Source organism: Diabrotica undecimpunctata, chromosome 6 (assembly GCF_040954645.1).
Source record: "Diabrotica undecimpunctata isolate CICGRU chromosome 6, icDiaUnde3, whole genome shotgun sequence".
In the NCBI taxonomy this organism is placed as follows: Eukaryota; Metazoa; Arthropoda; class Insecta; order Coleoptera; family Chrysomelidae; genus Diabrotica; species Diabrotica undecimpunctata.
Window position 1 is genome coordinate 22,583,713 of NC_092808.1, and position 13,235 is coordinate 22,596,947.

The 13,235-nt window shown below is 35.1% G+C and overlaps 1 protein-coding gene across 1 annotated transcript in view; it reads left to right on the forward strand.

Annotated features, from left to right (window-relative positions):
- Brd8 (Bromodomain containing 8) overlaps window positions 1–7,384 on the forward strand; it is a 37,859-nt gene extending 30,475 nt beyond the window's left edge. Inside the window, exon 7 of the mRNA XM_072534434.1 lies at window positions 6,885–7,384. Coding sequence (XP_072390535.1) covers window positions 6,885–7,225 — 341 coding nt within the window. The 3' untranslated portion in view covers window positions 7,226–7,384. The remainder of the gene's footprint in view (window positions 1–6,884) is intronic.
- Window positions 7,385–13,235: the final 5,851 nt, after the last annotated feature.

Genomic DNA, 13,235 nt, shown 5'->3' on the forward strand with positions numbered 1-13,235 from the left:
AAGAGTTGTCTCTGAAGATCATCTTCTGATTCGGCAATAATTGCTGCATCATCTGCATAACACACCATACCATTTCTTTTGTTGCCCATTCTGTATCCGAGATTGAGAGATGTTACTTTGTTTATAATTTTGCCCATGAGTAGGTTAAACAAGAAGGGTCTTAAACTGTCGCCTTGTCTAATTCCTCCCGGTGTTGGAGTATTTTCAGTGAATTGTTCTCCTGCTCTAACTTTGGTTACATTGTAACAAACAGTTTTTTAAATATGACGAAAGTCAGAAGTCATCGTCGAGACAGTCACTCATTACTTTCTGCTCCTCACCAGCACCTCCTGTAGTGGGTTAATCAAAAATAAAACTCTTGTACCAACCAAGGCGTGGGTTAGAAAAACAATTTTTTCAAAAGTTTGTGAATATATTTGTCTTTTCTTTGGTTAACAAATGAGGAAGTGGGAGTTCTTCCAGTCTCACTTGTTTAAGATTATTTTTCCCTTTCTTTCTCAAAGATATAAAAGACTCTTTTCTTTCATACTTGTAGTTTTTCAAGCCTCTTACAAACACAATATTTTTGTAAGACTTTCCTTTTCCCCTTTTTTCGAAGGTGTCCAATTTCTTCTTGTATCCGGTAGCATATTTCAATTCTCTTCAGTTCACTAATTGATTGGATGTCCTTATAGTATTCACTTAGGTTCTTAGTATCAAGAAGTGGTCAATCTTCTAGTGCTCTTACCTTGCCTATACCACTGTAGATGTCATGGTATTCCTGTTATGGATTTTGTTCGCAACTGCTTTTTTGCTCTTCTAAAAACACGGTTGGCGGGTAAAAAACTATGTCCGCCTACAGCGAAATACAATAAATTCCTTATATTGATATTTTGTGTTTCGAAAAAATGAATCAGTGTTCTCAGAACAATATTATTTTTATTTTAAGAAACACAACCATCGCTAAACAACCTTAGTACAGAACAGCCCTAAAAATTAGCTTCTTTCAAATATTTAAAAAGAGCCGATGATATTTCCACACTGTCTTTTCCTGCCTGCTTCTTTGTCCAAATGTAGTTTTCGAGTTTTTAGATTAGTAATACAAAAGGTATAAAACCAAAGTTGTCTCGCGTAATAAGCTTCTTGAATTGGACTTTTCGGTTGTGGATGAATTTGTTGAAGATCAAAGTAAAGGTTAACAGAATGAGAAACATTTATTTCCATGTAGTTATAAAACGACTCTTCTGTAGTTTGCTCTTCTTGAATGAATCCACTTTTCAACCATTAGCTGCGCCTTTCAGCACACTGTGCTGGTGCACTTTTAACTTATTCTTTGAAAAGGCAGCACGTACTGTAAGTATCGGAAGCAGGTGACTTAAAACCTATGTTAATATTTTACTTAGTTTACTAATACTTAGCTCACTACTCAGATTTGATAAAAGACTCTTTTCTTTCATACTTGTAGTTTTTCAAGCCTCTTACCAACACAATACTTTTGTAAGACTTTCCTGTTCCCATTTTTTCGAAGGTGTCCAATCTTAGTCACCTCCTCTTTTGAAATCGTAGGCTTCCACGGCCAGAGTCAGAATTATAGTTTATTCGTCTTCCGGGTTTCCGGATTTCCGTCTTTCCGATGATGTTAAGAAGTCCATAGTTCCGAAAAACTCCATCTGCCCCAGAATTTACGGTCTTCCCAAAATCCATAAAGACAACGTACCTCTTCGTCCCATTGTGACTACGATTAACTCTCCTACCTACAAACTCGCAAAGTACTTGTCGAATCAGTTTAAGACCTATACTGGTCGTACCTCTTCTTATGTCCGAAATTCCACACATTTCATCAACTTAATCTCCTCCCTCACGGTAGATCCCCAAGACATTCTCGTCAGTTTCGATGTATCATCCCTATTTACCAATATCCCCATACATGACTCTCTAGTTGTTCTGCGAGATCACTTGACCAATGATAACAAGTCTTTGGTTTTGGCAGATCTTGCGGAAAAATGCCTCCTTTCAACATATTTTTCTTTTAGAGGCAATTTCTACAAACAAATATCTGGAACACCAATGGGTTCTCCCCTTTCCCCTGTCATTGCTGACATTTTCATGGAAGCCTTTGAGTCTTTAGCCCTAGAATCTTACCCCTTAAAACCAAAAGTCTGGTTCCGCTACGTTGATGATACATTTATCATCTGGCCCCATGGTCAACATACCCTTTCTCCCTTCCTAGATCATCTTAACATCCGAGTATAAAATTCACAATGGAAGTAGAAAATAATCGGTCCCTTCCCTTTCTCGATGTGTTAGTCACCTCCAAACCCAATGGCCGATTGGGTCACTCTGTTTATAGAAAAAAGACTCACACGAATCGTTACCTACATGCTTCATCACACCACCATCCTGCCCAAAAGAATTCTGTGATCAACTCTCTCATCCATCGGGCCATTTCGATTTCTGAACCTGACAACCTTAGAGAAGAACTTGGCCATCTGCAAAAAACCCTTGTCGCCAACGGTTACTCCAAGTCCACAATTCAAAATATTACACACCGACATCTACATCCCCCTTTACACCCTAGGACGACAAATTCAGAATCTTCGGGTAATACTCCTCTGGCTTTTCTTCCGTATATTCGAAGTGTCACTGATAGGATTGGCAAAATTCTTCGCAAAGAAGGTATCAGGACTACTTTTCGACCACCCAAGAAAATCTCACAATATCTACCCTCTCCTAAGGACCCATTACCGCCCCTATCTTCCTGTGGTGTCTATTCTATTCCTTGTTCATGTGGACAAGTGTATATTGGCGAAACTGGTCGTTCCGTCAAAACTCGGATTCAAGAGCATCAAAGATGCATTCGATCAGGTCTTTTCTCCCATTCTGCAGTTGCAGAACACTGCCAAGAAACCGGTCATTCCATATTGTTCGAAAAAACCCATATTATTTCTAAGAGCCCCTTCTTTTATTCCAGGAAAATCCGCGAATCTCTAGAGATCCGAAAAAATCCACATAATATCAATCGAGAGGAAGGATACTACTTGTCTCCCATCTGGAATCTCAGTCTAGAGCCGCCATCCGGTCCCGCTACCACGATGCAGCCACACGATTGGCCAGCGCGCGCTTCTTGACGTTCGCGCCACGGAGTGTGCCGATACGTCCCGACACGACAGGTCACCGCGACTATAAATAGAGCGGTAGCAGAGTAATAGTCGGATTCACTCCCCGCCTCTCGACGCGTTAGTGTTCTGAGCTGTTGGACGTGGATCCCTGTCCTGGCATTTGGTTTTCACCTCTGGCTGCGTTAAGTAGTTGAGTTACTGTGACCAAATGCCCATCTTGGTAGTTAGTATTCGCCTCTGGTTGCGTTGAGTAACTGAGTTACCGTTGCTAACTACCCATCTTCCTGTCTTTTGTTTTCTTTTTTGTTCTCCTGAAGAAGCTACATACAATTGTAGCGAAACGTCGAGATGAACCCACTTTTGGGTCACTCACAAATGACACGGTCCAAACCCGGAAGACGAATAAACTACCTCCTCTTTTCCCTTCAACAGCAAACCCAAAATGCACTTATTTGGCTATGCTTTTATTGTAGTTTCTTCAATACCAATAACAGTGCGAAAAAGCTTTAAATATACAAACGTTTTAGCACCAGAGACAGTTGGAAAAAAGTATTGTATCGAGTACTTTCGCTCAGGTTCAGGTTTTTTCTTTTTGTTTTTGTTTACCGACCTAGGCCTATGTCTTTTGATTTGTGTTGTATGAATCAGATTGGCAAATATGTTGTCTTGTATTTTTGTGTCTGGAAGTTTATAAAACTCTTCTTTGAAAGCGCTGATATAAATAGGCTTTATTTTTACGTGAAGCGGTTATTGTTGTGCTTGAACAGAACAAAACAAGGGCTCTCTTAGGAGCAACATACTTGGTAATTTGTTCACTTTCCCTTTTTCCTTATGTAATTCTTCTCTTTTTAGTCCTATCATTTCCTTCACCAACACTTACACATCTACTCCATCCATTATTCTTTAAATAATAAAGTGATTACTAATTGTTTTTAAATACTTTGACAATAAACCCTCACATAACCTCAAATTTGTAAGTCTCACTGGATCAGCTGAGTGGCAGTTGCAGAGCTCCTATTGGTTGGTTGGAAATAAGCTGGTTAACATGGACCGGTATAGTGGAAATAAGTTGTTTTGCGTGTAAAGGTGGTTTTTAACATGCTTTTACCATGGGTAATATTTTTTTGCATGAATCAGATGAAATAAACCACTTTGGCTACAACAGAACAATGCATTGGCACCTCCAACTCAACTTTGATTTCTAAGTGTGACTTAAGCCTGTTTGCATGTTACCTCCTCATGTATAAAATTACATCTTTAATATGTTTAACAAAGTTTCTTCAATTATCTGGTTAAATTATTTATTATTGCATCAAGTTACTATCATTTTTGAAAAGTCATAATTTTAAGTTAATTCGTTTCAAAGATACAGCCTTGTTGCCAGACTTTTTCGCAACCCCGTATATATATATATATATATATATATATAGTACGTTAAGTTTTAAATTAGATATACACACTATAAATGGCAACAATGTGCGCCGTCGACTTTCCACGAATCTCCGTCACCCCGTCGCCAATAATTTGTCATTATACAGTGGTTGTTTAAAGCAATAACAACGTAGATTTTTAATTTATTTTTGTGAACAACATGTCTGTTTATACGCCAGCAGAAAAGGTTCAAATAATACAATTGTTTTATGATGGTAATTCTGGACAACAGTGTGTAGATTTATTTTCTGTGCGTACAGGCAATTCATACTGTTAAAAATTTTGAGAGTTGTTACTGCATTTGTGTAACAATCGAAGTAGATTCAACACGTTCAGGTAGAAGCGTTGCTAGACAGTTAGATGTTAGCAATGTAAAACGCAGCAGCTGTATCCAGACTTTCGAAGAATGGAGTTTTCAGAAACTCTAGTAACGAAAGCCAATGATGAACCCAATTTTATTAAAAACATTTTATTCATTGATGAATCATGTGTTTCGTTAGTAGGGAGACACAATCCTTTCATTACGAGGTATTGGGTGCGGGAAAACCAGCACAGAAGTGTTGTTTACCGAGCTTAACATCCTCAAAAAAATTAACGTCTGAACTGGCATTTTAGGAGACCACATAATAGGTCCATTTTTTATTGAGGACAACTTGAATAGTAGAGTATACCTCGATTTGTTACAGAATCATTTTCTTCCCGCTATTCTCAATCTTCCTGATGTAAATCTGGAGAATGTTTGGTTCCATCGAGACGGCTGTTCAGTTCGCAACGCTCGAATAATTAATGAGTACTTAAACAATACTTTTCCGCATCTAGTTATCAGTAGAACAGACGATATTAAGTGGTCTGCGCGATCTCCAGATCTAACACCCATGGACTTTTTTTGGGGATATTTAAAAAGCATCATCTACGATCATCCTGAGGCTAGAGCCTAAAATTTGGATGGATTAAAAAACAGAATAACCTTTTACAGCAGAAACTCTTACATCTGCCCGCAGAAATTTATGACAGATTGGGATACTGTTCAGCCGTAGGTCAAATATTTGAATCATATCTGTAGGACATAAAGAATTATTTCTTATTTAATTAAGAATTATTTTTTATTTTTAATAATAGTATATTTTTTGTTTCATCAAAAACAATAATGTTAACAAAAAATTGTTCACATTATTAAAAATCGATACAAATGTACCGCCTTATAATGGTCAGAGTATTTTTATCGAGTTTGTTATAAGAAATAAACCGGATATACATCAGCAAAACAAAAATCGACGGACGTAGGTGCATATCCTTTGCGTTGTTATGTGTTACTAAATGGTTTTCTCGTTTTCTGTCTAGGATTCTAAGGCTAAGGTGTCGGAGGGGATCGGAGAATTACAATTACCTCTTACGAGGCAACGTTGCCGATTTGAGCGGTTTATGTAGTTTGCAATATCTAATCCAAAACTTAAAGTACTGTATATATATATATATATATATATATATATATATATATATATATATATATATATATATATATATATATATATATATTGTAGCGAGATTAAATAAAACGAGCGGTTCGAATTTATATACATATATTTATTTATAACTTTACAGTTCGGTAGTATCTTAATAACTAAACTAACTTCTAACATCGCGTCATTTATATACCAAAAGTATTAAGTTCCAGAACATTCAGGAGTTGTCCCACCTCTAATTCGCCTACGTGACCTGTTGTTCTGTCTCTCACTCGAAGGATCGCGAATGTTCTTGTGGCCTTGTTAGAGTTGTAACCGTTATATGAGCCATGTCAAAAGCATGTTCGTAACAATATATATATATATATATATATATATATATATATATATATATATATATATATATATATATATATATATATATATATATATATATATATATTATATTATTATTATTTATATACGAGTTTGTTGGTGATCGTGAATAATGATCGAGTATGACCTTATTTATTCGGTAAGCAATAAACCTACCAAATTTTTACAGTAGCATGGATCTAAATGAAACTTTTTGCATTCTATTCGTATGAGTGTCAGGAAATTTTGTTAATAAACATTTTGTGAAGACCATCACCGTTATGATATTTGTCTTCAGTAATTCCCAAGTAGTAATATTGAACTCATTTCCGTCAATTATTGCCGAATTACAAATTTATCATTTTTCATCACTTCGAAATGCTCTTTGGAAAATGCATTTTCTCTGTTCAATAATGCAGATTTCCACATCATCATTTTGGTCACAAAATTTCCTGACACTTACTGCAAAAATTTGGTAGGTTTTGGGCTTTTTATTGCTTCATAGCTTCGCTCAATAATAAATTTTCGTGCATTTTAGGTTACAGTACTACAGTTTACAGACCAATGGACCTTCTCACAATCAAAAAGAATATCGAAAACGGTACAATTAGATCCACCTTGGAATTCAAACGCGATACAATGTTGATGTTTACGAATGCAATAATGTACAATAGAACCGATAGTCTAGTTTATAAAATGGCGTTAGCGATGCAACAGGAATGCATAGAACCTATCGAGATACTCATGATGGCGGAGAGCCACAATGATTTTTCGCTTAGAAGAGAAACTAGAACGAGTGAACTGGGAACAAAGAGGAAGAGGACGTTCACAGATGAGGTTTTAATAAAGTCGACGTCGAAAAAGCGAAAAGAAGATTAGCATTACGCCAATAGCATCGGCAAGAGAAGATGTACCTATGAATTTTCCAGTGGTAGTTCCCAATGGAACGAGTTTTGGTGGTAAAAAAATTTTTGAATATTAGTTTTACTATTTGTATATATAGACTTATGTGAAGAGAATAATAAATAAATTGGAATACTTTGAATTTTAATTATTAGAGGTAGTGGATTTTCTAAACGGCTATGATTCATGCATACGGAAAGTACACATTTAGGATCAGTGGCGCACCCAGAATTTTTCTGTGGGAGAGGTTTTGGTTGGGCCCCGAATTTTTTTTATGCTACCTCCATTTTGAGTCCTTAAAATTTGTGAGTAACTGTCGGAATAGTGACCTGGGGGAGGTTTAACCCCCAAACCCCCCCTTGGTTCCGCTACTGGGTAAGACTTCAGTGTTCATAATTTGTATATATACAGTTAACGACTAAATTATGGAATATTATCATTATTTCGAGAACCGTCGAGTTTTGAGGGAAATCCCGAAGTCGATTTTTGTTATAAAATACCCACCTTAAAACGTACATGGAATAGTGATAACGTCACCGGTGTGGGTGTAGTGACATAACCGTCAATTTTTTTAAATAGAAATTGGTATAATGCGACACCTCATTTTAAGGAGAATTGAATTCTCTATTTAACATTACATTTTTAACTAAAATATTTTTTTAAGGGTACAAAAACAATTTTTTTTAATTTAATTCAACTAAATTACAACTAATGATTTAATTCATAATGTACTGTAAAGTAACCAAATTATGCATAACAATTATTTTAAATTAATTGTTCGAAATGCCATCCATCGGTTCCTGCCATGACTTTCTGAAGTAAATACTTAAAAAATCAAAAATAATAATGGACACAAAAAGTTATCTCATAAACACTGAAACTTTTTGTCAAATGTTAATTCGAGCAAGTGATAGTGGCATAGTTACTGTAATATTTATTGACGTAAATGTTTTGATTTTGTTAATTGTCATCAGTACTTTTGTATACTAAATTATGGCTCACCTAAATGAAACACAACACATAGAAATATTAATTCTTAGCGGACGCGGAGATAAAAAAAGAACACAGAACGAGGTATGCAATTTATTCAATGCAAAATATCCAGAAAGACCCATCAGCCAATCAACAGTAAGTAAAATAGTCCGAAAATTTGGAGAACATGGGCACGTTAAACATATTCCAAACGCTGGGCGTCCTAAAATTGAAGACAATGTGAAACTTGATATTTTATTAAATGTACATGACAATCCTCACAGTAGTTCAACACAAATGGGTGAATATGCTGGAGTTTCCCAACGATCGGTATTACGTATTTAAAAAAATGAAAAATACCATCCCTACAAAATTCAACTACATCAATAATTAAACTACGACGATCCCGATCACCGGCTTCAATTTTCTGAAATTATGCAGGATTTATGTATCCGCAATCCACATTTCATCAATCCAATCCTTTTTTCCGTTGAAGCCACATTTTTTATACATGGTACCGTGAATCGTCAAAATTGCAGATATTGGAGTCAAGAAAACCCACATTGGATGACTGAGTCACACACGCAATATCCTCAGAAAGTAAATGTATGGGCAGGGATCATTAATGACAGAATCATTGGCCCTTTTTTCTTTGAAGAAAATTAACAGGAGAACGTTATTTAACTTTTTTGAGAAATCAACTTATACCTGTCCTTGCTGACATGTATCCAAATGCCAATAATCCAAATTTACCTAGTGAAAATATCTGGTTTCAACAAGATGGGGCCCCTTCGCATTACGCATGTGAAGTACGTCAATTTTTAAACTATTGCTTTCCCAGGAGGTGGATCAGAAGACGAGGTTTTATAGAGTGACCAGCAAGGTCGCCAGATCTAACACCTCTAGAGTTTTTCCTGTGGGGTTACATAAAATCAAAAGTGTATGTCAATAGACAATTATGAATTAAATCATTAGTTGTAATTTAGTTGAATTTAAATTAAAAAAAATTGTTTTTGTACCCTTAAAAAATATTTTAGTTAAAAATGTAATGTCGTTAAGTAGAGAATTAAATTCTCGTTTAAATGAGGTGTCGCATAAACCGATTTCTATTTAAAAAAATTAACGATTACGTCACTACACCTACACCGGTGACATCATCCCTACTCCATGTACGTTATAACAAAAATAGACCTGTTTCGGGATTTCCCTCAAAACTCGACGGTTCTCGAAATAATGATAATATTCCATAATTTAGCCGTTCACTGTATAACATGTATAATTTCTTACAACAGTCTATTTTTGGTAGCGGTGGTCTGCTAAGTGGGTTTGTCGCATTAAACTCTTGTACGGCACATGCCATTTCACTTACTAGGCTATTGTGTAACTCGTTGTTGTCCTGCTGTCGTTGACCTCAACTAGCTCTTGGTTATGAATCTCCCGTTCGACTTCGCTTCTGATGATATCACATCTAGTTTCTGGTATAAGATTATTTCTTATAATTACCCGGTATTGATCTGCTATTCGCTGTTCTACCACTTGAATCTCTGGGTACTGGGTAATAAAATGAAAGCCACAATTTAAGATCAAAATATGTATATTTTTGATGTTTAGATTTCTACTTCAGAAATCGTTCTCAAAATATAAAACATTGATAAGTTACAAATTTTGTTTTTTATTACTTGGTTAAAAATTTTTCTAATAATTTAAGTTTATCTGACTCATCCATATTATTATTGAAAATTCAGACAACTTTAAAATTATGTATGTTGTAAGATAGTTCATTCTATTACATGAAATCAACTTTAATTTGAGAATATCCGTTAGAAAAAATCATAGCATGTGATTCGTCTTTAAAAAGACAACCATATGTAATGATGACAGTAAAATTCTCCTATTACTGATTCCATAGTAAATCATGACGAAAAAAGAGGAAATTGATTAGAATGACTAACAAGAATTGTCAGTCTTATGAAGTAGAATCATTCCCCGGTTGGATAACTAATGGTGCTATTGGCAGTAAAACAGGATATTCGTTTTCTATTTTTATAACATGGGCTTAGCAAATTTGGTTTATATATACAGGGTGTCCCATAATTAATTTGACATTAGCTAATGGGTGATAGCTGACATCAAAATATAGCGATTGAGCTCAACTTGCTTAGGCTTTGGGTATAAACTACCTCTACCAATCCACCTTTGAGGATAAATTTCATCTAGATAATTTCTAACTTCTGGGCTATAATGTGGTGGTGCACCATCATGCATGTACCAAGAGTTACGTCTTAAATTTAGACGTATGTCTTCTAAAGAGTTGGTAAATCTTCTCTCAAAAAATTTAGATACGTTACTCCGTCAAGCCTAGTTGGTAATTCGAATGGTCCTACAATACAATCCCCAAATATGCCACACCAGATATTTATGGAAAACTCATGTTGAAAATGGTGTTCTTGAAATGCATGAGGATTTTCTGTCGCATAGGTATGGCTATTGCGCCAGTTAAAAACACCTCTTCTAGTAAATGTGTCTTCATCGGTAAATAAAATTTTATTATAAAATATTGGATCATAACATATCATAAACTGACTAAATCGGAGCCTTGCTGGAAAATCCTGTGGTAAAAGATCTGTACTGGAGTAAAACAATACGGATACAGATTTTCTGTCCGTATTATTCTTGACACCGTAGATTTGCTTATACCAGTGGCCGCAGAAACAAGCCTTGTACTGGTTTCTGGATCTTCTGCAACACGCACAACAATTTCATCCTCCATATCCGCATCACTTACTCTCGGTCTTCCAGCATTCCTGTTTTTGGGATGAAGTGACCCCGTTTCGCCTAATCTGTCAAACAATTATCTAATAGTTTTATGGTTTGGTTGCCTTCTATTGGAATAAAGTTCGAAATAGCGTTAAGCTGCTTTATGAGAACAAAAATTTTCCTGGGCATACAAACAGATCATATCGCCCATTCTACATTAGAAAAGTCACTACAACGTGGCATTTTACCTTTATCTCAAGTGGTTTATAAAAAACTTAATAGCACTTTGACAAATAATGACTCGCACTGCACTTTGACAACTAATAATAAATAAATTCGTAGTTACGTCTTGACTTTGCCATTAAATTCACAGTATACCTAGGTACCTGCTTGTTTTGCGAAAAATTAAATAAAGACATGCGTATCATTAACAAAATAAGTTTATTTCGAAAACGGTGTACTTTTTTGAAACAGGAATACCTTTTTTGTGTAGAATTGAATGTTATTTCATGTTTTTTTTCTTCGAATGTTTATACAGGGCGGACAAAAAAATTATGGCCACATTAATGAACCAATGTTATAGTAGGTGGCGCCAATTAGTGTCAATGGTAAAACTAATATCATTTTCACTTAAATTGAATAGTCTTCAATATATCCCTAAACATAATATAAAAACATATTAATGAATCACCCTGTAGAACGAAAACTAGCAACATTTTGCCTAAGCAATTTGCAAAGGCTTTATTTTGATATCAGCTATCACCCATTAGCTAATGTATAATTAATTATTATATATATATATATATATATATATATATATATATATATATATATATATATAATCAGGTTTTCGGTCAAAAAAAAGTGGAGAGAAAAAAGACAAAGAAGGTGGCTACTTCATCTATTTATTGAAGACTAATCAGAAAGCATAATTTTGAGGTGGTCAAAGAATTCAAATACCTAGGAGCAACAATTACCAGTGAAAACACAGGAGAACGGGAGGTTGAAATACGAATACTGGCGGGGAATAAATCATTCTTTGCCATTCAACATCTAATGAGGTCAAAGCTTCTCTCAAGGCGTGCCAAAATCCAAATGTACAAAACCATAATACGACCAGCAGTGACATATGGAAGTGAAACATGGACATTGAGAAAGAAAGAAATCAATAAGCTATTAGTATGGGAACGCAAAATCCTGCGAATTATATATGGTCCTTGCAGGGACAGCGTGACAAATGAATGGAGGAGCAGATACAACAATGAAATAGACTCTCTTCGGGAAAGGAAACATCGTAAGATACATAAAGGCCAATAGATTAAGATGGGCAGGCCACGTGGTACGGAGTGATGACGACAGACTGATTAGCAATGTGTTTTGGGAAAGACCAGATGGTAGAAGATCGACAGGAAGGCCTAGAAAAAGGTGGAAAGACGCAGTCAGGGAAGACCTGGAGAAGATGGAAGTAAGGCCATGGGAAATAATAGCACAGGATCGGAATCAATGGAAGGCAATAGTAAATGCGGCAAAAACTCACGAAGAGTTGTAAAAGCCAATGATGATGATGAATCAGAAAGCATCATCAGTTCATCTAAAAAGAACAATATGAAAAAACCAAACATCCATAGAAAAGTTATTATAAGTGTTTTACCTGTGACCAGTTACCAATGATCTTAAATATGTAAAGAAGCTTACGACAATGGACATTATAAGATTATGTTGTATATACAATTAATTGAAACTAAATACAGATTACAAATTAACTCAAACTTAGCACAGCAAAAGACCATGTGGTAATTGTACATGTATATAAAAATTATGTAAAAAAGCTTAAGTAAAAAACATTAATTTGCAGAGAACTAACAAGATCATAAGATGCACTTCCAACTGTATATTCTTAGTTAAATTTAAAATTGATTAAGATTGAAATATAGTAATATTTAAAAATATAATGAGGTTGCCACTCTTAGCTTCTTAGCTGCTGCCGGTTAAATGGAAGCAACAAGTAGAAGCCACCCACAAGGCGAATTACCAACCTCTAGTGCAATAGAGCGGTAAATTTAAAGAATATGATAAATTTGGGTGATAAACCTGTCAGTAAAAACCAAAGAAAGAAAGAAAAAGGTGGTTAAGATCACCATTTTTCCCCCAGTGATTGGTTAAGAAAGACAATGAACAAACAAGTGAGGTGGTCAATCCATATATATATATATATATATATATATATATATATATATATATATATATATATATATAT